This window comes from Schistocerca serialis, chromosome 8 (assembly GCF_023864345.2).
Source record: "Schistocerca serialis cubense isolate TAMUIC-IGC-003099 chromosome 8, iqSchSeri2.2, whole genome shotgun sequence".
In the NCBI taxonomy this organism is placed as follows: Eukaryota; Metazoa; Arthropoda; class Insecta; order Orthoptera; family Acrididae; genus Schistocerca; species Schistocerca serialis.
Window position 1 is genome coordinate 443246784 of NC_064645.1, and position 25405 is coordinate 443272188.

Genomic DNA, 25405 nt, shown 5'->3' on the forward strand with positions numbered 1-25405 from the left:
CTACTTCAGACATTAGTCAAATCCATGTCATGTCGTGCTGCAGCACTTCTGCGTGATCACAGGGGGCCTACACAATATTAGGCAGTGTACCAGTTTCTTTGGCTCTTCAGTGTATTAGCCTACATACATTCAGTTCTTAGCTATGGGATTCTTTTCTGGGGATCAAATGCACGAAACGGCATAATTTTTTTACTCCAGGGGGGCGTCATAAGAAAAATAATGAAGTACTAGTCAGCCTCACTGTAAAGTGCTACTAAAAAACTGGACATCCTTACTCCATCATATGAGTACATAAATCAATCTGTGGTGCCTATCAGGGAAGTATTACTAAATACTGCACTAATAGTTCTATACAGAATCATGGAACAAGAGCCAGTTTGAAGTTATATTTGCTAAGGAAACACAAACAAAAAAACTCAAAACAACATTTTAATTGGGGGATAAAATTGTATAATTAATCATCAAAGGATGTGAAGAAGATTACTAAAAACACATTTGTTTCAAAAGGCATCTAAAACATTCTTCACAAACAGTACATATTACACAATTAGAGATTAATATATCAAAAAACAAAGATGATGTAACTTACCAAACGAAAGCGTTGGTATGTTGATAGACACACAAACAAACACAAACACACACACAGAATTCAAGCTTTCGCAACCCACGGTTGCTTCATCAGGAAAGAGGGAAGGAGAGGGAAAGACGAAAGGATGTGGGTTTTAAGGGAGAGATTATGTAGATGACTAAGATTTGTGGATAGTAATGAAAGGGAATAACCACAGCACCTGATCACATTTCAGTACACGATTACAATTTCGTGCTTTCGCAAGGACCATGTGTCAAGATGTAAAGTATATGGTAGTAATGTCAATTGGCTTAGTTTCCCAGCAGACATAGTTGAATATGGAATCAGGGACTGGAGCAAGGGACACAGCAGCATCATCATCTCAGTCCAAGAGTCATTGGTGGTTTGTGTGTGTGTGTGTGTGTGTGTGTGTGTGTGTGTGTGTGCGCTCTCTTCCTGATGTAACCAAAAACCTGAGAGAAAACCTCAGTTCACTTGTACTTAAGAGTCCACAGTGATACTGTAATCATTGGAGGAGACTAACCACCGAACAATCAATTGGGATAAATGTAGTTTTGTTAGTGGTGGGTGTGACGACATTGTGCAAAACTTGCCTTTTCTGAAAACTAAATAAAACAGATAGTTCAGAATCCCACTCATGATAGGAATATATTAGATCTAATGGCAACAAACAGACCTGACCTCTTTGAGGAAGTCCACAATGAAACTAGTAGCAGTGACCATAATGCAATTACAGCAGCAATAAATACTAAAACAAAGGGGACAACTACAACAAGAAGAAAGATTCATATGTTAACAAACTATACAATGAAATAGTGTCATACCTCAATGATGAACTTGAAACCATCAGCTACACACAGGATCATGTAGGGGAACTATAGCTTAAACCTAAAAGAATACTTGACCATGCACTGTATTGACATGTACCCAGCAGGATAGTGAACATTAGGAGGAACATCAATGGTATATAGTCACTGTAAAGACATTAGTAAAGAAACAAGGGACTACTGCATAATAGGCATAAAACAAAGCTCATGGCTATAGGAAGACAGATGAGTGAAATGCGTTTGGCAGTCAAGAGAGCACTGTGTGAAGCCTTCGATTACCACCGTAGAAGAATATTATGAAATAATCTTTCACAGATCCAAAGATAATCTCGTCATATGAAAAGCTTTCTAGTGACACCAAGCTGGAGGTGCCCTGTCACTATGGAAGAGACAAACAAACTGAGAATAGCAAAGCAAAAGCAGAAATTCTTAACTCTGTTTTCAATTTTTTTGTTTTTATTTATTATTATTTCTTTCCTTTCTCAGATGTTATGTCTGGTTAAAAATGGAAAGTGACCGGACCTTGATCAAGCGTGACTTCCTTATAACTGTACGGTATATGTTACATTGCATTTAGGAACTTTTTGAGAAATTGAACATGTATGAATAATTACAGATTTCTGTAGTTGTATATATATGTTTGGATGTAGCTGCATTGCATTGTTGTACTGGTAGATATTGTGTGGTATGACTCCTGTAGTTGATAGTACAATTGGTACAATGTCAGCTTTATCCTGATGCCACATGTCCTTGACTTCCTCAGTCAGTTGGATGTATTTTTCAATTTTTTCCTGTTTTCTTCTGTATATTTGTTGTATTGGGTATGGATATTTCATTTAGTTGTGTTAATTTCTTCTTTTTATTGGTGAGTATGATGTCAGGTTTGTTATGTGGTGGTGTTTTATGGTTCTGTTCCAGTATAATTTGTATTCATCATTCTCCAGTACATTTTGTGGTGCATACTTGTATGTGGGAATGTGTTGTTTTATTAGTTTATGTTGTATGGCAAGTTGTTGATGTATTATTTTTGCTACATTGTCATGTCTTCTGGGGTATTCTGTATTTGCTAGTATTGTACATCCACTTGTGATCTACTGTTTCTATCTGTTGTTTGCAAAGTCTGCATTTATCTGTTGTGGTATTGGGATCTTTAATAATATGCTTGCTGTAATATCTGGTGTTTATTGTTTGATCCTGTATTGCAATCATGAATCCTTCTGTCTCACTGTATATATTGCCTTTTCTTAGCCATGTGTTGGATGCGTCTTGATCGACGTGTGGCTGTGTTAGATGATACGGGTGCTTGCCATGTAGTGTTTTCTTTTTACAATTTACTTTATTTGTATCTGTTGATGTTATGTGACCTAAAGGGTTGTAGAAGTGGTTATGAAATTGCAATGGTGTAGCCGATGTATTTATATCAGTGATTGCTTTGTGTATTTTGCTAGTTTCTGCTCGTTCTATGAAGAATTCTCTTAAATTGTCTACCTGTCCACAACGTAGGTTTTTTATGTCAATAAATCCCCTTCCTCCTTCCTTTCTGCTTAACGTGAATCTTTCTGTTGCTGAATGTATATGATGTATTCTATATTTGTGGCATTGTGATCGTGTAAGTGTATTGAGTGCTTCTAGTTCTGTGTTGCTCCACTTCACTACGCCAAATGAATAGGTCAATATTGGTATAGCATAAGTATTTATAGCTTTTGTCTTGTTTCTTGCTGTCAATTCTGTTTTCAGTATTTTTGTTAGTCTTTGTCTATATTTTTCTTTTAGTTGTTCTTTAATATTTGTATTATCTATTCCTATTTTCTGCCTGTATCCTAGATATTTATAGGCATCTGTTTTTTCCATTGCTTCTATGCAGTCGCTGTGATTATCCAATATGTAAGCTTCTTGTTTAGTGTGTTTTCCCTTGACTATGCTATTTTTCCTACATTTGTCTGTTCCAAAAGCCATATTTATGTCACTGCTGAATACTTCTGTTATCTTTAGTAATTGGTTGAGTTGTTGATTTGTTGCTGCCAGTAGTTTTAGATCATCCATGTATAGCTAATGTGTGATTTTGTGTTGGTATGTTCCAGTAATATTATATCCATAATTTGTACTATTTAGCATGTTGGATAGTGGGTTCAGAGCAAGGCAGAACCAGAAAGGACTTAATGCGTCTCATTGGTATATTCCACTCTTAAATCTGTATTGGCTGTGATGTGATATTATTTGAATTTGTTTGGATATTAAATGTGGTTTCCCAATTTTTCATTACTATATTTAGAAACTGTATCAATTTGGGATCTTCTTTGTACATTTCCAATATCTATAGTAACCATGAGTGGGGTACACTATCAAAAGCTTTTTGGTAATCAATGTATGTGTAGTGTAGCGACCTTTGTTTAGTTTTAGCATGATATGTCACCTCTGCATGTATTATCAGTTGCTCTTTACATCCTCGTGCTCCTTTGCAGCAGCCTCTTTGTTCTTCATTTATAATTTTGTTCTGTGTTGTATGTATCATTAATTTCTGTGTAATGACTGAAGTTAATATTTTTATATTGTTGGTAGGCATGTTACGGGGTGATATTTTGCTGGGTTTGTTGTGTCTGCTTGATTTTTAGGTTTCAGATAAGTTATTCCTTGTGTATCAGGGACTGCGTATGGGTCTGCAATGTAACTGTTAAATAATTTAGTTAGATGTGAATGTGTTGAGGTGAACTTCTTTAGCCAGAAATTTGCTATTTTATCTTTTTGAGGGGCTTTCCAATTGTGCGTACAATTAATTGCTTGGGTGACTTCATGTTGCAAAATTATCACTTCAGGCATTTGTGGTATCGTCTTGTATGTGTCTGTTTCTGCTTGTATCCACCGTGCATGTCTGTTATGGTTCAAATGGCTCTGAGCACTATGGGACTCAACTGCTGAGGTCATTAGTCCCCTAGAACTTAGAACTAGTTAAACCTAACTAACCTAAGGACATCACACACATCCATGCCCGAGGCAGGATTCGAACCTGCGACTGTAGCGGTCTCGCGGTTCCAGACTGCAGCGCCAGAACCGCGCGGCCACTTCGGCCAGCCGCATGTCTGTTATGTTGTACCGGGTTTGACCATACGTTGCTCCAGAAGTGTTCCATGTCTGTTATGTTTGGTGGATTGTCTATTTCAATGTGTGTGTTATCCATTGTCTGATAACATTTCTTTTGGTTTGTGTTGAATGTTTGGTTTTGTTTTCTTCTATTTTCACTTTTTTTGTATCTTCTAAGTCGTTTGGCCAATGCTTGTAATTTCTGCTTCTTTTCATCTAATTGCTCTATCGCTTCTTGTTATGAGATTTTACCTAACCTTTTTTGTTTTTTGTCTGACATTTCATTTCTTATAAATTGTGTTAGCTGTCCGATGTTTTTCCTCAGTTTTTCTATTCTGATCTGTAGCGTGTGTTGCCATGCTGGTTTTCTGGGTTTCTTCTGTGTGTTGGCTGGTTCTGATCTCTGCCTAGTGTGTATATTTAGTGAAGCGAGTGCTCCTATATAAACCAGTAATTGTAACACTTCCATAGTTGTATTTTCATTTATTTTGTTGTGTATGAGTGTGTTGATGGTTGTTATTGTTCTTTCGACTTGTGGGTTATTTGGGGGTCTATGCAAGAATGGTCTAATGTCTGTATTTGGGTCTTTGTATTCTATATATGTCAGCTGAAATTTTTCTATTATATCTAACATGTGTGTCACTTCTTGTTCTATTTGTGCTTGTTCTAGTGGCTGTCTTAAGATTTCGTTTTCCTCTGATTGTTTAACTGATGCGTGTTGTTCTTTCTTTGTTTGCTCTGGGATGTTTGAGTCCATTACTGTATTTTCTTCTTCTTCTGATTGCACATTATTCTGTTCCAGTATTTGCTGTACTTGTTGTTTGATGTTTTCTAATTCTGACTGGGGTATCCTGTTATTTTTGATTACTACACGGATATGATCAGCTAGTCGTTGTTCTGTTAAAAATTTTAATTCTGGGTGTCTGGTAATTATTATTATTATTTTTATTTTTACATAGGAAAAACCCAGGAGTACTGCCCTAAAATTAATTCTCACGCCACTTAAAAGGATGAGTCATACAGATATTAATGTCAGTGGTGTCGATAAACAACTAAAATCTTTAGAACTGAGCAAAGTCCCAGGGCCTGATGGAATCCCTATCAGATTCTATACCCAATTCGCAATTGAGTTAGCCCTTCTGTTAACTGTTATTTGTCTTAGTTACCTCAAACAGAGAACTGTTCTCAGTAGTTGCTTTCTTTCACACCTGTCTACAAGAAGGGTAACAGAAGTAATCCACGAAAGTAATGTCCAATATACTTGACGTCAGTTTGCTGCACAATCATATAACATATTCTGAGCTCCAACAATGAGGTATCGAGAACAGACTGGCCTCCTCAATGCCAACCAGCATGGATTTTGAAAACTTACATAATATGAAACCCAATTCATTCTTTTCTCACATGACATCCTGAAAGCCATGGATCAATGCAGGCAGGTAGATGCAGTACTTCTCGATTTCTGAAAAGCGTTTGACTCATTACCACACATATGCTTATTATCAAAAGTACAATCACATGGTGCACCAGACAAAATGTCAGACTGGATTGAAAATTTCTTGGTAGGGAGGATGCAGCATGTTATCTCGGGTGGAGAGTCATTGACAGATATACAAGTAACTTCAGGTGTTCTCCAGGGAAGTGTGTTGGGTTCCTTGCTGTTCATGTTTTATTTTTATGACCTTGTGAACAACATCAATAGTAACCTCAGACTTTTGCAGATGATACAGTTACCTACACGAAAGTACAGTATGAACGAAGCTCTAGAAATACTCAGTCAGACCTTGATAAGATTTCAAAGTGGTGCAATGATTAGCAGCTTGCTTGAAATGCTCAAAAATGTAAAATTGTGCACTTCACAAAATGAAAAAGAAACGTAGTATCTTATTAATATTATATTAGTGAATTACAGCTGGAATCACTAAACTCACACAAATACTTGGGTATAACAATAGGTACAAGAAATGGAACACTCACATAAGCTCAGTTGTGGGTAAAGCAGGTAGCAAACTTAAGTTTATTAGGGAAATTCAATCAGTCAACACAAGAGATTACTTACAAATCACTTGTGTAATGGTCTAAAGTTTGTTTCACCCACTGGACAGTGTCACTGAGATGTTGAAAGAACTGGCAGACTAAGATACATGGAAACCATCCCTAGGGGAAACCATCCCTAGGAAGTCTGGTGACAATGTTTCAAGAAGCAGCTTTAAATCATGACTAGGAATATTCGTAGATTGGAACTTAAATAGTGGCAACACTGCTGTGGAGACACAATGCAGTGGAATCTACTGCTGTCGCATTGCCACTGATAGCACACGTTGTTGACATACCTACCGTACCTCCAAGCAAATGGACTTCCCCGTCCCACGTCATGGCATGCGCACAATCGAGGGAAACACAGTCACTTGTGAACGAGCGGTCTAATGTAATGGTGTCACCATTTTCGAAACAAGAACAACGGAGTTGGATCAAGATTGGATGACTATCAATGCGGAGTATTACTGTTCATTTTTGGAGCATCAACGGCGAACAGCTTTGCGAAAGAAGTGGTGACACTTTCTACGCAAACCACCCATCATTTTGCGCAACAATACGTGGGCGCATACAGCACAAGCTGGGACTGCTCTGTTTGGTCGATGGTACTGTGAAGTACTGTACCAGCCATCATACTCTCCGGACTTAGGTCCTTGTGACTGATTTGATTCTGAAGATGAATGAACCACTTCAAGGCATTCGCTTCAGAACTGTTGAGAGAGATTCGACAGGCAGTAGACCACTCCATTCGCACCATCAACAGAACAGGTTCTCTTAACGGTATACTACGCCTTCCACATCTCTGGCAATGGGTTCTACACAACACTGGTGACTACTTTGAAGGACAGTAACAGGTGCAAATATGTAACTTTTTGTATTGGTTGTGAATAAATAGTTGCCACTATTAGAGTTTCAACCCTTGTACTATAATCCCCAACATCATTCCCATATGGATCGTGAAGATAATTTGGCACTGTATTACCTCGACAAATTCTGTATCATTGTGAAATGATCCTTGGATGAATAATGATAAATATATAAATGCAAAAATAAATGAGCTGTTATAACTTCAAACAGGGACCAAGGACAGCGTTTACGTTGAGCTGATTAACTCAAAATAAATTCCAGTTACAGGCAAATATGCAACACACCAGCCACGATTCTGTTATAGAACTTTGTCTGAAGCATGTCTTAAAAACCTACATACAGAGAATGTTCAAGACACCAATTTTACCAAAGATTATAGTGCCTTGAGCATGAACGTAAAATAAAAGTACAGTGCATGTTTGTGAAATATGAAATAAGGATGGTAACACTGAAAACAAATTAAAAGACCTGAAAGTAATAGAAATAAAAATGTGGCTGTCAAACTGACACTTTGTAAATTTAATTCAATTTTGTAACCATTGCAATGTAAATACATTTTTAATGAATGTCCTGCTCATTGCACTGTGAGTACTGTTAGCATCACTTTGTAGGTACTGGAATTTTTTCATATACCCTTCTAGCAAATACAGTATCACCCATTTCAAGTTCCTCATCTGATGTAATGACACCTCTACTGTATTGTGCAAGACAAATGCTGCAACTATAAGAACTATCACAAAATTTACTTTTACTCTGAGTCCTACACTTTAATAACTCAGTATACTGCACATTAACAGATACTACCAGATTGAAAAAAGTGGCACAAAAAATCCAAGAGCTGACAGAATTTAACCTGAGATCTTCTGGACCACATTCCAGGACACCACCACCACCACCACCACCACCACCACCACCACCACCAGATTTTTAAATCAAATGTCGAATAAATAATGCACTATTAAATTCAAACTGTTAAGAAAAATTATCAGGCAATACAGATTTCCTTTAAAAGCACAAATAAGAGTAGGTATTTACATTTTATTTTCCAGCTGAGTCTCTTCAAGTTTCTTCTTTAGAAAACAGGCATAAAATTCACTTTTAGTCAGCAAATGTAATAACCTCTTCATACGTTGTTCTTTAAGTTCTTGTGCTTGTTGTTCCTGCAGTTAAGACATCAACGGTAAACAACCAGCATGTCATGATAACCATTAGATTAAAACAAAACAAAAGAAGCAGTATATGGTAAATCAAACCTCTAATTGCTTCTGCAGTTCTCTTTCTGCTTGTTCTGCCTTCTCTGCAAGACGTTTTTCTTCTTCCAAGACATCACTAGTTATCACACTTCCTGCGGGAAGAGACAATTGGTTTCAGCCCTTTTTTTTTTACTACAACGAACAAAAAGAAATCAAATGACTAACACCTGCTTTTTTCTGTTACTATAGCAAATGATATGATATTTTATGCAAAGAGAAACCATATAAAATATTTGAAAAACCACCTCACAATGCAACAAACATTTTCAGAAAGATGAAGGAACTAACCACTATGACATTTAATATTCAGAACTATAAGAAAAAAAGCTCTCCACTAATGAGTCAAATGATGGATCAAGATAATATCCTATGCCCCTTTAATATGGGATTAACATTCCAACAAAACAGGTACTAACTAACAGTGCCATCTCCATACAAAGGGGCTACATCAACTGTCTTGTACAATGGCGGATTGACCTGCTGAAGTAAATACATCTGTATTATAAATTATTTTTATTCTTAACTGCATCTATGCAAATTATCTGATTTGAGAGATCAGAAAAGCCGTTGGCCATTGCCATACAGCTGACATCCATAACCGTGTTTTCTTACCACAGTAACTAACTCATTCCCCTCCGTATGAAGGCAAGGCAAACTGAAAATTTAGTCACAGTGGCAGCATTGCTATGTTCATGACTAAGAAACAGAGAGGAATGATGGCAAAAGTGAACTCCCCAGTTCCTTAAAAATGGAGTGCTGTCATATGATACACATCAGTGTCCTGCAAAGGATCTACTGCCCATGTATCCTACTCACTCATGTGCTCCCTACGAAAAGAAGAGCAAGAGGACGTACAGCATATTTACGTTGCCTTACCGGTTCGCAACCCTTCACTGGCAGTTATTATACAAATATCTTCCACACTGATGTCACCTCCTTCCTCAGTTGTGTGTTGATTCACAAACTGCCATTTGAGTCGTGGAAAGTAATGATGACTTATCACTTCCATGCTGACTTGACAATGTATTTACAACTTTTTCATCCATCAACAACCCAACCCCCTGCCCCCCATGTTCATCACATAGCGTTTTAATGCAATACACCACTTTTCTCCAGTCTTCAATGTAACAGCAATGAACGCATCAGTCATTTTTACAGCTCAACGAAAGAGGTGGCTGACATTACAAATGTGGATTTTATTATTTGCAAAGTTTCAGATCGGTCCTCAGAAATTCAGTTGGATGATATGGTGTAATCAGAGGGAAACAATACAATTTTCTTGAAAAACTTTGTCAAATGAATGAACTGGAGAAGGCTCGTATTTCACAACTGTGTTTAACTTTCCTCAGTTCTGTCTCAAAATTTGTGTTTACTGGCAAATAGATCTGTATTTCACATTTTAGTGAACTGTAAGAATGTGGTTTATCCTACTGCTTGTCGTAACATGCAGTATTATAAAAAATGACTATACTTTTAGGAGGTAATCTTTTAACAAGTTGTGTCTGTAACTACTTTTTTAAATTTTTTATGTCCATTACTGAATGCAATATAACAGTTAAAGAATGGTTTGCTAGACAGTACTACCTCTCCACTGTCATGGCCAACATTTATTTAACATGTAATTTCTATCAATGCACGTTTCACCTAAATAAACCATTGGCCACTTTGATCCTTTTTGTTGTTGTTGTTGTTGTTGTTGTTGTTGTAAAAACTTGATGCAGTATGTCATTTTTGCAAGTGTCTACTTCTGTTCACACAAGACAACTCAATTTATTCTAGCAACTGTTAAAACCGAAGTGAAGTTTCCACAAGGTTGGCACTTCCTTGTGTTCTTCATACAACAATAGCAATTTCTGCCTAGTAACAAATCTGTCCTGATTGACAAGCACTCTTCTTCTTCTTCTTCTTCTTCTTCTGAGTACAGAGTACATAATTGAATCCTACCTTCCACAATTTGCACGTGACCTACAAACCCAAAATTTGCATGTGACCTACAAACCCAATGTCGACATTTCGCTTTCAAGTTCCATCATCTTATCTACCAGTAGTAGTTGGGTCATTCCACTTAGGACTGTCAGTTAAGTGGCAATGAATCATTTCACTGTCTTGACCATTCAGATTTATTTGGTTTTATAGTGCCATTATTTAGTTTTTGACAAATTCAGCCATTTTCCACACACTGCACAAATGGTGCCATTGTGACTCCAGCTTTTACAGGTCACTACCCCACCACCAATGCCTGTGAAACTCGAGCAAGCAGTCTATTGCTGGCCACCACCATCCTCAATGTCATGTCTGCCCTACATGAATACGACAGTTGAATCTGTCACACCCCCAATGCTAACATCCACAGACAGCTGTGCAGTTGGCATTCTATTACAAGCTGCAATAGTCCATGCCATACTTCTGCAGCTCATCTATTTACACACGTAACACAACACAATGTAAGAACTTGACTTACTTGCACCTGAATGTGGTCTCACAGACTGGCTTTTACCCTCACATCACAATCAGAATGAATTAATTTTGGCACAGGTTAAACACTACATGCTCATAAACAACAAAACATTCAAGATAGCAAAACACTGAATCACTTGTGCACAAAGCAACGGACGCCATCTCCCTACCAATGTGGGCATACTGTGTGGTACACTGGAAAGCTTCAGGAAGAAGACTGATAGGAAGGTGTAGATGGATATAAGCCTTAAACCTATCATTGTAAATTTACAACTAGATGGTTCAGACACAAACTCAGTGATGACTGTATTACGAAGTAGACTTTGGAACACAGTAAGGTAATGACAGTTCTTGGTTTTAAAGACTCATGGTTTTAAAAAAAATGCATAAATATTGCATGAGAACTTCCTAGCCTTTATTGATTGAGAATTTGTATACTAAGGAGCATGCAGATATTCACCTGCCACGAGTGACTTAACTATAATCTTCAACTTACTGCCTGAGAAAAGCAGCTAGATAGGTGGGAAATTTAAGCTTTTCCCAGTGTTTACTATGCTCTAAAAAGTGCAAGTATGCATCAGGATAAAGTCGCCAAAAACAACTGGTATTTTGACAGGTCATCCTCAAGACACGAACTGGAAAATGTCTTAAAATGACACAGAGGTTTATCTGTTGAGATATCTGTGATTTTTGATGTCACTGGATAGCATTTCCTAGTGTTATCTGAAGAAGGTGGTTAGTTCTTTGCTTGTTCCATGGAGGATAAATGTGGTCTCTCACGGTAATATCAAACAACTAAGTTTACACTCCTAGTGCTCTGTGACAGCAAATCCTAATGCTCTTTGACAGCAAAAAATATGAGAACATACCGAAAAATTCTACATCAAGGAAGTATAACTAGTTCAGCCATATTTTGAAGTTAATTTTGTTAAGTATTACATTTTTACTTATAATACTGTCCAAAATTGCAATAATATGGCAAATATTGCAATCAGTTACAATGATCTTCTGGCAGAGATAATCGTCTTTGAGAAAAATTTTACTCAACATCTTCACAAAGCTGCGTCAACTGTTCTCGTCTTCTGACATGATGCTGAGGCAGCAGACACAATGTCATGAACACTGACATAAGATTTCTTACTCATAGATGACAGATCAAAACTAGTTTTGAAATTTATTATTTTCCTCATAGATCTGAACGTATAATACGATGCAGCGTAGGCAAATGAACCTGATTGTTGTCTGCAGCAAAAGGGTTGGCAATACAAACTATTTTCCCGCTCTCTGCTGCTACACTTACACAAACATCATGCGCTCCACACTTCAATATCACTTATCTCTCTGCACGGAAGTGCCTTCCGATATGACACAGATTTCAGGATCTCTCCATTTGGAATTAAAAATTACTCATTTACACACCTTATTTGAGGTCTTTTGCTTCGATTTGTATTTGTGTTAGGAGTGACATCACGGCAAGTTGATCTGCTACAAATTGCACATTTCAGGCGGAACTTCTTATTGTTGTGGCTTCAATCCGAAGACTGGTCTGAGGGACCTTTCCATGCTACTTTACCCTGTGGAAGTCTCTTCATCTCCAAGTAACTATTGCTACCTACATACTTCTGAATCTGTTTACTGTTTTCATCTCTTGGCCTCCCCTCTACAATTCTTATCTCCCCCCCCCCCCCCCCCCCTTCAGCACTAAATTGATGACCCCTTGAAGTCCGAGAATGTTTACTATCGACCGATCCCTTCTTTTAGTCAAGTTATGACAAAAAAATTCTTTGCTTCCCAATTCTATTTGGTATCTCTTCATTAGCTATGTGATCTACTTGTTTAACCTTCAGCATTCTCCTGTAGTACCACATTTCAGAGGCTTCTATTCTCTTCTTGTCTAGACTGTTTATCACTCATATTTCACTTCCACTTGTAACTACACTCCTCAAAAATATTTTCAAAAAGACTTCCTATATTCAATGTTAACAAAACTCTTCTTCAGAAACGCTTTTCTTGCCATTGCCACTCAACATTTTATATCCTCTCTACTTCAGCCATCAAAAGTTATGTCCCTTCTCAAATAGCAAAATACATCTACTACTTTTAGTGTCTTGTTTCCTAATCTAACTCCTTCAGCATCATCTGATTTAATCTGGCTACATTCATTATCCTTTTTTTCTTTTGTTGCTATTCATCTCATATCCACCTTTCAAGACACTGTCCATTCTGTTCCGCTGCCCTTCCAACTCTTCTGCTGCCTCTGACAGAATTACGTTGTCACTGCAAACAACGAAGTTTTTACTTCTTTTCTCTGGACTCTAATTCCTACTCCAAATTTTGCTTTGCTCTCCTTTGCTGCTTGCTCATTGTACATACTGTATAACATTGGGTATAGACTACAACCCTGTCTCATGCCCTTCTGAACCACTGCTTCCCTTTTACGCCCCTTGACTCTTGAAATTGCCACCTGGTTTCAATATAAGTTGTAAATAACATTTCATTCTCTGTGTCATACCCTATTACCTTCAGAATTTCGAAGAGCATTCCAGTCAACATTTTCAAAAGTTTTCTCTACATCTATAAATAGTGTAATCCTTGGTTTGCCTTCTCTTAACGTACCTTCTAAGAGAAGTCATAATTTCAGTACTGCCTCGTTTGTTCCTACATTTCTCTCTAATCCAAACTGATCTTCCCCAAGGTAAGCTTCTACCCTTTTTTTTTTTTTTTTTTTTTTATTCTTCTGTACATAATTCGGGTTAGTATTTTGCAACAATGACTTATTAAACTGTTAGTTCATAAATGTTCACATTTGTTAGCAACTAATTTCTTTGAAATTAGAATTTGCCAGATATAGACTGGGAGACACAAACATTCATAACGGGTGGCAGGGACAAAGAATCCAGTGAAAATTTTTTAAGTGCTTTATCTGAAAACTACCTTGAGCAGTTAAACAGAGAACCAACTCGTGGCGATAACATATTAGATCTTCTGGTGGCAAACAGACCCGAACTATTTGAAACAGTTAACGCAGAAAAGGGAATCAGCAATCATAAAGCAGTTACTGCATCAATGATTTCAGCCATAAATAGAAATATTAAAAAAGGTAGGAAGATTTTTCTGTTTAGCAAAAGTGACGAAAAGCAGATTTCAGAGTACCTGATGGCTCAACACAAAAGTTTTGTCTCAAGTACAGATAGTGTTGAGGATCAGTGGACAAAGTTCAAAACCATCGTACAATATGTGTTAGATGAGTATGTGCCAAGCAAGATCGTGAGAGATGGAAAAGAGCCACCGTGGTACAACAACCGAGTTAGAAAACTGCTGCGGAAGCCAAGGGAACTTCACAGCCAACATAAACATAGCCAAAGCCTTGCAGACAAACAAAAATTACACAAAGCGAAATGTAGTGTGTGGAGTGCTATGCGAGAGGCGTTCAATGAAATCGAAAGTAAAGTTCTATGTAGTGACTAGGCAGAAAATTCTAAGAAATTTTGGTCTTACGTCAAAGTGGTAGGTGGATTAAAACAAAATGTCCAGACACTCTGTGACCAAAATGGTACTGAAACAGAGGATGACAGACTAAAGGCTGAAATACTAAATGTCTTTTTCCAAAGCTGTTTCACAGAGGAAGACTGCACTGTAGTTCCTTCTCTAGATTGTCGCACAGATGACAAAATGGTAGATATCAAAATATACGACAGAGGGATAGAGAAACAATTAAAATCGCTCAAAAGAGGGATGGCCGCTGGACCTGATGGGATACCAGTTCGATTTTACACAGAGTACGCGAAGGAACTTGCCCCCCCTTCTTGCAGCAGTGTACCGTAGGCCTCTAGAAGAGCATAGCGTTCCAAAGGATTGGAAAAGGGCACAGGTCATCCCCGTTTTCAAGAAGGGACGTCGAACAGATGTGGAGAACTATAGACCTATATCTCTAACGTCTATCAGTTGTAGAGTTGTGGAACATGTATTATGTTCGAGAATTATGATTTTTCTGGAGACTAGAAATCTACTCTGTAGCAATCAGCATGGGTTTCGAAGAAGACGATTGTGTGAAACCCAGCTCGCACTATTCGTCCACGAGACTCAGAGGGCCATAGACACGGGTTCCCAGGTAGACGCCGTGTTTCTTGACATCCGTAAGGCGTTCAATACAGTTCCCCACAGTCGTTTAATGAACAAAGTAAGAGCATATGGACAATCAATTGTGTGATTGGATTGAAGAGTTCCTAGATAACAGAACACAGCATGTCATTCTCAATGTAGAGAAGTCTTCCGAAGCAAGAGTGATTTCAGGTTTGCCGCAGGGGAGTGTCGTAGGACCATTACTATTCACATTATACATAAATGACCTTGTGGATGACATCGGAAGTTCACTGAGACTTTTTGCGGATGATGCCGTGCTATATCGCGAGGTTGTAACAATGGAAAATTGTACTGAAATGCAGGAGGATCTACAGCGAATTGATGCATTGTGCAGGGAATGGTAATTGAATCTCAATGTAGATAAGTGTAATGTGCTGCGAATACATAGAAAGAAAGATCCCTTATCATTTAGCTACAATATAGCAGGTCAGCAACTGGAAGCAGTTAATTCCATAAATTATCTGGGAGTACGCATTAGGAGTGATTTAAAATGGAATGATCATATAAAGTTGATTGTCAGTAAAGCAGATGCCAGACAGATTCATTGGAAGAATCCTAAGGAAATGCAATCCGAAAACCCGAAAACAAAGGAAGTAGGTTACAGTACGCTTGTTCGCCCACTGCTTGAATATTGCTCAGCAGTGTGGGATCCGTACCAGATAGGGTTGATAGAAGAGAGAGAGAAGATCCAACAGAGAGCAGCGCGCTTCGTTACAGGATCATTTAGTAATCGCGAAAGTGTTACGGAGATGATAGATAAACTCCAGTGGAAGACTCTGCAGGAGAGACACTCAGTAGCTCCGTACGGGCTTTTGTTGAAGTTTTGAGAACATACCTTCACCGAGGAGTCAAGCAGTATATTGCTCCCTCCTACGTATATCTCGACAAGAGACCATGAGGATAAAATCAGAGAGATTAGAGCCCACACAGAGGCATACCGACAATCCTTCTTTCCACGAACAATACGAGACTGGAATAGAAGGGAGAACCGATAGAGGTACTCAAAGTACCCTCCGCCACACACAGTCAGGTGGCTTGCGGAGTATGGATGTAGATGTAGATTGTTATATTCTTGAAGTAAGAGGGTATTTTCACCCGTCTCATATCTTGCACACCTGATGGAAGAGTTTTATAAAGGCTGGTTCTCCCAAGGCTGTCAATAGTTCTGATGTGATGTTATCTCTTCCCGGGGTCCTTGTTTTGGCATAGGTCTTTCAGTGCTCTGTTAAATTCTTCTGGCATCATCACATCTCCCACCTATCTTCGTCTACGTCCTCTTCCATTTCTATAATATTTCCATTAAGTACATCTCCCTCATATAGATCCTCTATATACGCCTTTCATCTTTCCCTTCTTTGCTTAGGAACAGTTTTCTACCTGAGCTCTTGCTATTCATACAGCTGCTTCTCTTTTCTCTGAAGGTCTGTAGTTGTCCTGTAGCCTGTGTATCTTTCTACTAGTGAAATATACTTCTTGTGGTATCACATACCTGTACCACATCACGGGCATCAAAGCTGGCAAGTTTCCATCAGACACCAATAGCGACCGTGCAGGATCCAGCGGACCCAATGGAGCATTCCCACTGAGCCATGCCTCCAGTGGCTCTTAGACTACGAGCTCCCCCTGCCGCTGCAAATAGGATGGCCGGCGGCAGACACGCAGCCTACTCACAGAGTCACTTCGCTACGTGGCGCTATGCAGATGCCGCCTAGTCACGGCTCCGACACCATAGTTCGTGCTTTAGTTCAGAGAGCCTCATCTTTGTTGATATAGTGATAGCTGAACTATTTCTTGCTGCATTATTTGTAATAAGTCTTCATATGCTAGGAGAAATATAAGTTAAGTAAATATTTTGTTTACTGTGTTATCTTGTTTGCTAATCATTTCTGCTCCTGCCTGGCTTTCCTATGATGCCCGCTGCCGAACAACTTGCCTGCCCACCTCTCCTTACCATTCCGTATGACATCTTACACAACACTTCTAAATCCTTACATATGTTCTCTAGCCATTCCTGCTTATCCATTTCACTTTTCCTGTCAGTCTCATACTTGAGATGTTTGTACTGCCTGAAGCCTGCTTCATTTACTGCATTTTTATATCCTTTCATCAATTAAGTATCTCCTAAGTTACCCAAGTATTTATGGGTAATGTTTCTGAATAATGAGATATGAGTCCCCTCCCGTCTCTTCACTGGTGATGTGCTCCTGAAATATGGAAGGGAAAAGAGAAGGCGGTAAGTAGACCGAGATCATTCCACACAGTCATCACACTGCACAGTATATTCTTCACTATCGTTTAAAATTAAAGGCACTAATCAGACGTTTCTGATCAACATCTAATTACACTTCAAATAAAGCAAGGGAAAAGCTATATTAGGAGTTGGAAACAAATGTGGTAGCCCACAAGGTTCAGTATTGCGTCGACTTTACTTACTACAGATTTACCATAAACTGTAATGTTCCCGCTCACACAAGGATACTGATACAGGAATTAAACACAACCACTCCTCAGACACTCAAGACAGCAGTGGCACAGGGTTACAACATTAAATTGATTAACTCAATCTTATAAAAACTTGTATGACACAATCCCAAACAAATTATTACTTATTACAGAGACCACACAGAGAGAAATGAGCATACACTGCGAAAATTTTCATTAGGAAATTCCTAAGAACCAAAGTGGCTAAGAAACTGAGATGACACCAGCAAATGGACAAATAAAAAAAAAATGTGACTTTGCATTCAGAAGTCTCTTGCTATGACTTGAAGTTAGGAGTATTTGTGTCTTTCAAGATAGTACTGTTTTACAGCATAACCGTCACAAGATATGCAGCTAATGCAAATGTAATATTTATTCTACAGAGGTGTGCAGAAATAATATTAATGCAAGCCCATAACACTGCTACCTCTTCAGAGACCTTGTGATTCTCAGTCATGTGCTAGCATTTTGTTAGTTAATGTACTTGTGTTAACATGAGCCTGCAATGGGTTCTTCTAACACTTAACGTATAATTTGGCTCATTCCAAATCCCTGGAAGCTGGGTCTCCTTCATGAAGGGATGTAGAGAAAGTAGAGGGAGTAATTGCAGCTCACAGAAGACCAAAGTTCCTGACACAAGAGACAGAAGTATCATGCAGTGGCTTGACTCTTCCCGCATCCTTTAAGGCTCTCCACAATGAGATTTACAGTACTTGTTGTAGAATTATCAAATAAATGAATCTCCAACAAGGTAGGTGGCAGACACTATTAGAGAGGCACTGTGCATCATAGAGGTTTGTTGTAGAAATTCTGAGAGCTTAATTCCAAGAAGAGTAACAGTATTTTTGCTTCCTCCCACACATTTCGCATGAAATGACCACATCACATTAACTCAGAAAAATCTAAACTTACATGGAAGCCTATTAATGCATTCTTTATGCGCACTATTCAAAAATCGAACAAGAAATGAGAAAAATTGAGAATGTTATAAGAAGCATCTTTCAGCACATACAGTCATAGATTGTGGAGTAGATACGTAGAAACTGCACAGAGCACTAATGTAGTTGTGTGGCATCAAGGCAGTCTCTTATGTAAAGTGTATTAGGCTACAAACAAATTTTGTCAAAGACAAACCCAGACTGCGTGCTTATGCTATGTATCAGTGGGCAGTAATAAGACAACTATACTGTGTTTAAAATGAGTAGCGACTCTTTGACATTTGGCTCACCAGAGGGCACATGACAGCGTCACCCAGGTAACACCAATGGCGAGCCAGCTTTCCCAAACACGCCACCAGCAGTTCGGTTGGTAAAGCACCCTGGTTGCCACACTAACAGGTCGCGCCGTGCATAGCTGCACCTACGTACATTAGCTCTCATTGTAAGGTGATATTTTCTGGTGCTAATAAGTGTTCTGCAGTAATCACGTATTGAATCAGCGTTTTATGTTGGTGTCACATTAACAAGGACAGTGGAGCATGTCTGAACATGAGATTCGCAATAAAAGTGGTCGTCCAAGAACATGTTCACTGGGTGTGAAGATAATTTTGTGCTAAATAATGTTCCTCCGAATTCGACGATGGGTCATTCCATGTCAGTTCAACCAGGGTCTCCAGCTCATAGACTCAGATTTGACTGAAATTCAGTACACTAATTCTAACACGTGTGGAACACTCGTGTACAAAGTATTAGTTCCAGAATTGTTATGAGTTGTGAAAGAAGGTGGCGTGACCCGGAAATTGCAACCTGCATCTGGCAATCTATCTTCAGACCCAACTTCAGGTCTTAATAACTTTGGTACTATTCCGCAGAGTCCAGTGAAATTTTTACAACCCAGTAACATCTATTTAGAGAACACACTCCATGAATCAAAACACCAACAACATATTTCCGAGGGAAAATAAAAAAATTCCAAAATGTGATTTAAAAAATGTAATACGTTGAAAGGTACTTATTGTAGGTGCCCTCTGTGCCAAATATAATTCACTCAAAAAGGGTATAAATTTTTTTTTTGTAAGCTTAATGTGGCCTAAACACACACCGAACTCATCATACCCATACCAGTCACAAAACTGAGATACATGCACACGAAAATACAAAAAATTTGAGAAATTACCTGAAAAACATGGATTTCCGAAGTGTGGTAGCACAAAAGGGACAAGTGGTATCCAAGCCAAATTTCACACATTGCATAAGTAGACCATAATGATGTTGTTGTTGTTGTGGTTCTCAGTCCTGAGACTGGTTTGATGCAGCTCTCCAACCATAATGGTATATATCTCAAAATTTCCGCATGTTATTGCAAGATATTTGTGTACAATGGAAGTTGACAGATGTACTTGGTGATGTGGCCATTGTTCCACAACACAATTTTGTAAAAACATATTGTAAACTGTTCTGCCTCTTCTTATCCTCTCCCACAACTGTTTAATCACCAAGCAACAAAAACGTATTGACAGATTCACACAACCTATCATTAATGTTTACCGCACCTTAACTGCTAAAAACCAGTCGATTGTGCTTCGAACAAAAGTTCTAACACACTTTAGCTACTGTACTCTGTACACTGAGTGGCAAATTGTACTGACTTCCTGACACTGTGGTAGGAACTGTAACTGTCATAAGAATACATTCAAAAGGAATCCAACACCTGTCTGCCAAACGTGACCAATGAAATGATCTTGTTGGTCCTGCTGGTGTCATGAAGTTCACAAATACATCACCTTCTGCTTCACAGCGCTCTGCAACACATCCTAAGTACCATTTGTCATCATAAACAGCAATAACATAGCAACCTGGTTGTATGTTGCTGCTTTTGCTTCTGAATCCTGAGCCAGACACACTGTGAAGACACATGTTGTGCATGAACCTATAGTTATAACCGGACAGTCTGCTCAACTGCACATTGTCAGAGTCTGCTGGAGAGAAGTGATGATTGCTCCTTGTGCCTGCAACAGTTTTAACGTATTCTAGTCTGCTTTTAGCAACTCTTCAGCTGATTTCACCTCATCTTTCAAAACATAGACTGATTGTATGCCAGAGATATTTTTCTGTACCCAGGTAAATAATTGAAGAGGTAGGGTGCTGCAGACTAGCTCGTGATGCCATGCATGGTAGCACCAATACCACCACATACATTTTTACCATGACTTGTTGTGAAAAAATTCCATTCTGCGTGAATCTGAAAATCACGGTAATGCATGCATAAATTTTGAGATTTTTACAGTTTTTGTACTGACTAGTTGCCCCATCACTGAAGTATTTCACAAAATGTATGAAAGGCAGCTTGTTTTTCACATATGGCATGACAGTGTGAATGTAGGCATGAACTGCAATGGCATCATGAATTAAACAGTCACTAAAAACGCACAGGTTCATGACGTCACCTGATTAACCACTATAGTAAATCGCAAATGGCTGGAGAGTTGCTTGACTGTTGTCCCAATGATATCCTTGGATGGCACCTTGAACTATAAATGCATAATTTTCAGAAGAGTCTAGTATTACTATAATTTCATCTTGTTTCAAATTATCCTTACAAAACTGGAGATAAGCCGATTGTGCTGTTACTGTGTGTGGTCAGTTTGTCCATTTTTTGACAACACATTTCAACAAAATCTGCCACTGTACTTTGCTTCGTTTCAAGACTTGTGCGATCCATGTGTGTCCATTGTTTATAAGAAACAAGTTCATCCGTCATCCATAAGGAGTTCACCATACAGTTTGTTATTCATGTGTTCTGCAAGATTTGCCTTACCAGGACACTTTTCACACCTGTGTATCACGCACTGGTATGTCACACACTAGCAGCTTAATTGCACCTTTGTAATCCAGATCAGAATCCTTTATAGCAGCAAACCTCAGCTTTGCATTTTGATGGGTCTCTCATACACAAACATTGTGTGTGCCCCTTGCACTTACAAGCACAACCCATTTTGGCCGAAGATTGAAAAAAGATGATAAACCTACTTTGGTATTGGGATACTTTTCCTTGAATTCTACATATAGTTCTGATATGTTGCACAGCAACAGTCTTTTTTTGCACATGTACACATACATTTCCCATTTTCACCGTTACACAGTCTTTTTTTCCAGTCATTATTTTCATAAAACTCCGACACTAGCACCTTTATTTCTGAACTTAACTGCTTACCCTGAGCCTACTGAAATTGTGGAAGCATTCCTTGGATTGCTTTTATTTTCCTAGCTTGCTTTACCATATATGTAGAAACATTGAATTCCTTTGCAGTGTAGTCAATAGACCAGCTGGAACGTACAAGGGTAAGAATAGCTACTTTTTTCTGGCGTGTGCATATGGCACATTTTTGTTTCAAATCATGCACAATTTTGTCCAAATCAGAGCACTTCTGGAATGATTTCTGTTCCTTTTGAGCAGATAGTTCTTCCTCTTCCACCATTAGTGTGTCAGCTATTTTGTGCTTTAATTCCATTTGAGCTTCTTGTAGTTTTCTTCTACCATAGCTGGACCTGTCTCTTTCCCCAACTTTGTGTGTCTTCATGGGAGACGAACCAAGAGCAGTCACGGAAGTGTTTAATTGCTCATCTGCTGTGGTTGTAGGTGGCTGATACTCTTCGTCACTGTCATGTAAATTATCGGATTATTCTTCATTTTTTAGCATTGTAACACACCTTGAACATAACTTTTCTCCTGGTTTCATGTTAAGTCCCATGCACTGATTCACTTTCAATACTGATCTTATATCAATTTCTCGGAGGCTACACTTCACTGTCTTCTTATGAATCAAAAACGGATCAAAACAACTTCTTTGTAGGAGAGAATACTTATCCAGAAACACTTTCATATGATGATAAACACTGAAGTTTCCTGGAACTGTACTTCTTGTGCCCACAGGGTGTATCCCGGATCTCCATAGCAACAAATCTTGGTCCGATTCATCCAGATCATACAATACAAAGCGAATGCCACATTTTGTTCCATATGTTATTTTATGACATTCAGATGCTTGTGCTCTACCAATACTGCAACTTGTTTGAACAAAAGCACCACTAGTACACTCTTCCGCCTCCATACTGACTTTCCACAACAGTACTGACCAGTCTGAACTAGTATCTTAAAAACATGAGTAACCCGTAATTGTTGCTTGTTTCCTCTGTTGTTCCTGCCTAGCAATGACTTATTCTGTCCCTGAAAACTACCATTGTTTAACTTTTGTTGCCTAATGGTTCCCAACAATTGCTGCAGCTTTATCTGAAACAAGCTGTCTGCATCATCACTATTACTTGCTAAATCGTGTTAAAAGAAACGTAACCAAATACATATCTGTCAACTTTTATTGTACACAAATGCCTTGCGATAACAATTTGAAACTGTGCCACATATTATATTATGGTCTACTTATTGAGTGTTTGAAATTTGGCTTCGATATCACTTGTCCCTTTTGTGCTACCACACTTAGAAAAATCCATGTTTTTCAGGTAATTTTTCAAATTTTTGTATTTTCATCTGCATGTAACTGTCTGTGTGACATATGGGTATGATGAGTTCTGTGTGTGTTTAGGCCCCATTAAGCTTACCACAAAAAAAAGTTTATACCCTTTTTGAGCGAATTATATTTGGCATAGAGGGCACCTACAATATGTACCTTTTAACGTATTACTTTTTTTTAATCACATTTTGGAATTTTTTATTTTCCCTCAGAAATATGTTGGTGTTTTGATTCATAGAGTGTGTTCTCTAAGTGGATGTTACTGGGTTGTAAAATATTCACTGGACTCTGTGGAATAGTTCCAAAGTTATTGAAGACCTGAAGTTGGGTCTGAAGATAGATTGCCAGATGCGGGTAGCAATTTCTGGGTCACGCCACCTTCTTTCACAAGCCATAATTCTGGAACTAATTGACAGGGAAACTTTAAAATTTTGTACATGAGTGTACCACACTTGGTAGCATTGGAGTGCTAAATTTCAGCCAAATCTGAGACTATCAGCTGGAACATTTTCTCAAACTGGTTGAATTGATATGGAATGACCCCAATAGTAATGGACAATGCACCGTTCCACTCTGATGTGATGCATAAAGCTTCAACAACGCATGAAGGAAAGTGAATATTTTGCTTTGGGTACAAAGAAATGTTCAGAAATGGTTCAAATGTATCCCCTATAACTTAGAACTACTTAAACTTAACTAACCCAAGTACATCACACACATCCATGCCCGGGGCAAACCCGCGACCGTAGCGGTCATGCGGTTTCAGACTGTAGCGCCTAGAACCGCTCAGCAACTCTGGACGGCAAAGAAATGTTCCGTTTGATAAAGGTGAACACAACTTGTGTAAGGCAGAGTTAATGGAACTTCTGCACAAGCCAAAAATTCCACTCTGCCAGGTAAATGAACTGGCCAGTGCTAAAGGGCATAGTTAAATCAGGTTTCCTCCATATCATACTCATTTAAATCTTACTGAGAATATATGAGCCTAGGTTAAGAGTAATGTGGCTAAGGAGACATGTATTCACGAAGGAGTATGATAAGTTTTGAGTAATAAGTATTCACTTGTGCCATGTCTGAACACAGCAGAGCTGTGCACTACCATTTAATGCAGCTGAAATTTTAACAGGATTCTAAAACAGTGTCATTAAACTAACAACTGAGAGCAGGATAGGTCAATAGTTATGAGAAAGCCCATTCTCAAGATTAAAACAAACTTTTAACTTCTTCACTTGTACTGTTGCAAAACCCACGGCAAATCTTGTTTCACCAGCTACTAATGGTCCTAAAATGTTACATTATTTTATCTAAAAAACTGTTGAGTATCGCGGCAGATATGGAAGTTTCACATATGGGCAATTCCGTGTCAAGTGGTCTAATATCGAGAAATGTTCCCACATGACCATCATGGATATTGATGAAATTTTGTATGAACATTCGCACATGTTCTCAATGTACACTGGTAAAGTTTCAGTTTCAGAAATTCAATACTTTCGGAGATACAGTCACTTGTTTAAGACCATAGCACAGCTTTCTATAGTGCTTCCTTGAATTTTCAGAAACTTTGAGATATCTCTGTAAGTATTTGCATGAAAGAAATAAAATTTGGCCATCTTATACAACTTTTAGAGCTCTTTAAAGTAAAATATTAAGAAAAGGATTTCTGAGCAATTTTCATATAGATAATTTGAAGCAAAGTTGGACGAAAAAATAGCTGTTTAAAAAAAAATGCGAACTTTAGTTTTTTAAATCTCCAAAAGTAATTGTGGGATGTACATGAAACTTTGCACACCATAACTCACCAACACAAGGTCTTAGAATATAAAATTTCATTCTCCTATTGCTTTCCATTATTTCACAAATCTAGGACGAAGTTGCAGATTTTTCAAAAAGTGCTAAAAATGGGTATGTTTATTCAAATTTTTCAAAAAAGTGTTTTCTCCAAACTCTTCTGAACAATGGTCATTAGAAAGAGCATATGCTAAACTATCTAGAAAAGTGGATTTGGTTTTGCAATGCAAGCATATAAGGCCCTAAAAAGTAGCATCATCAATGAGGCGCACTGGAAGTTTGAACACATTTTTTCTGGCACTCAAATTATACCTGAAACCTTTTATTATGCCTAATAAATGTTTATTAGTGCCTTGAATAATTGAAATAAAAAGATCTGGTAAATAGACAATCGTAAGTGTTCATCTGCATAAAACTC

The 25405-nt window shown here is 38.2% G+C and overlaps 1 protein-coding gene across 1 annotated transcript in view; it reads right to left on the reverse strand.

Annotated features, from left to right (window-relative positions):
* The window catches only part of LOC126416795 (lymphoid-specific helicase-like), a gene marked incomplete in the record, with an annotated part of 155008 nt that overhangs the window by 118699 nt on the left and 10904 nt on the right, over positions 1-25405 (reverse strand). Inside the window, 2 exon segments of the mRNA XM_050084665.1 lie at positions 8434-8558; positions 8652-8743. Coding sequence (XP_049940622.1) covers positions 8434-8558; positions 8652-8743 — 217 coding nt within the window.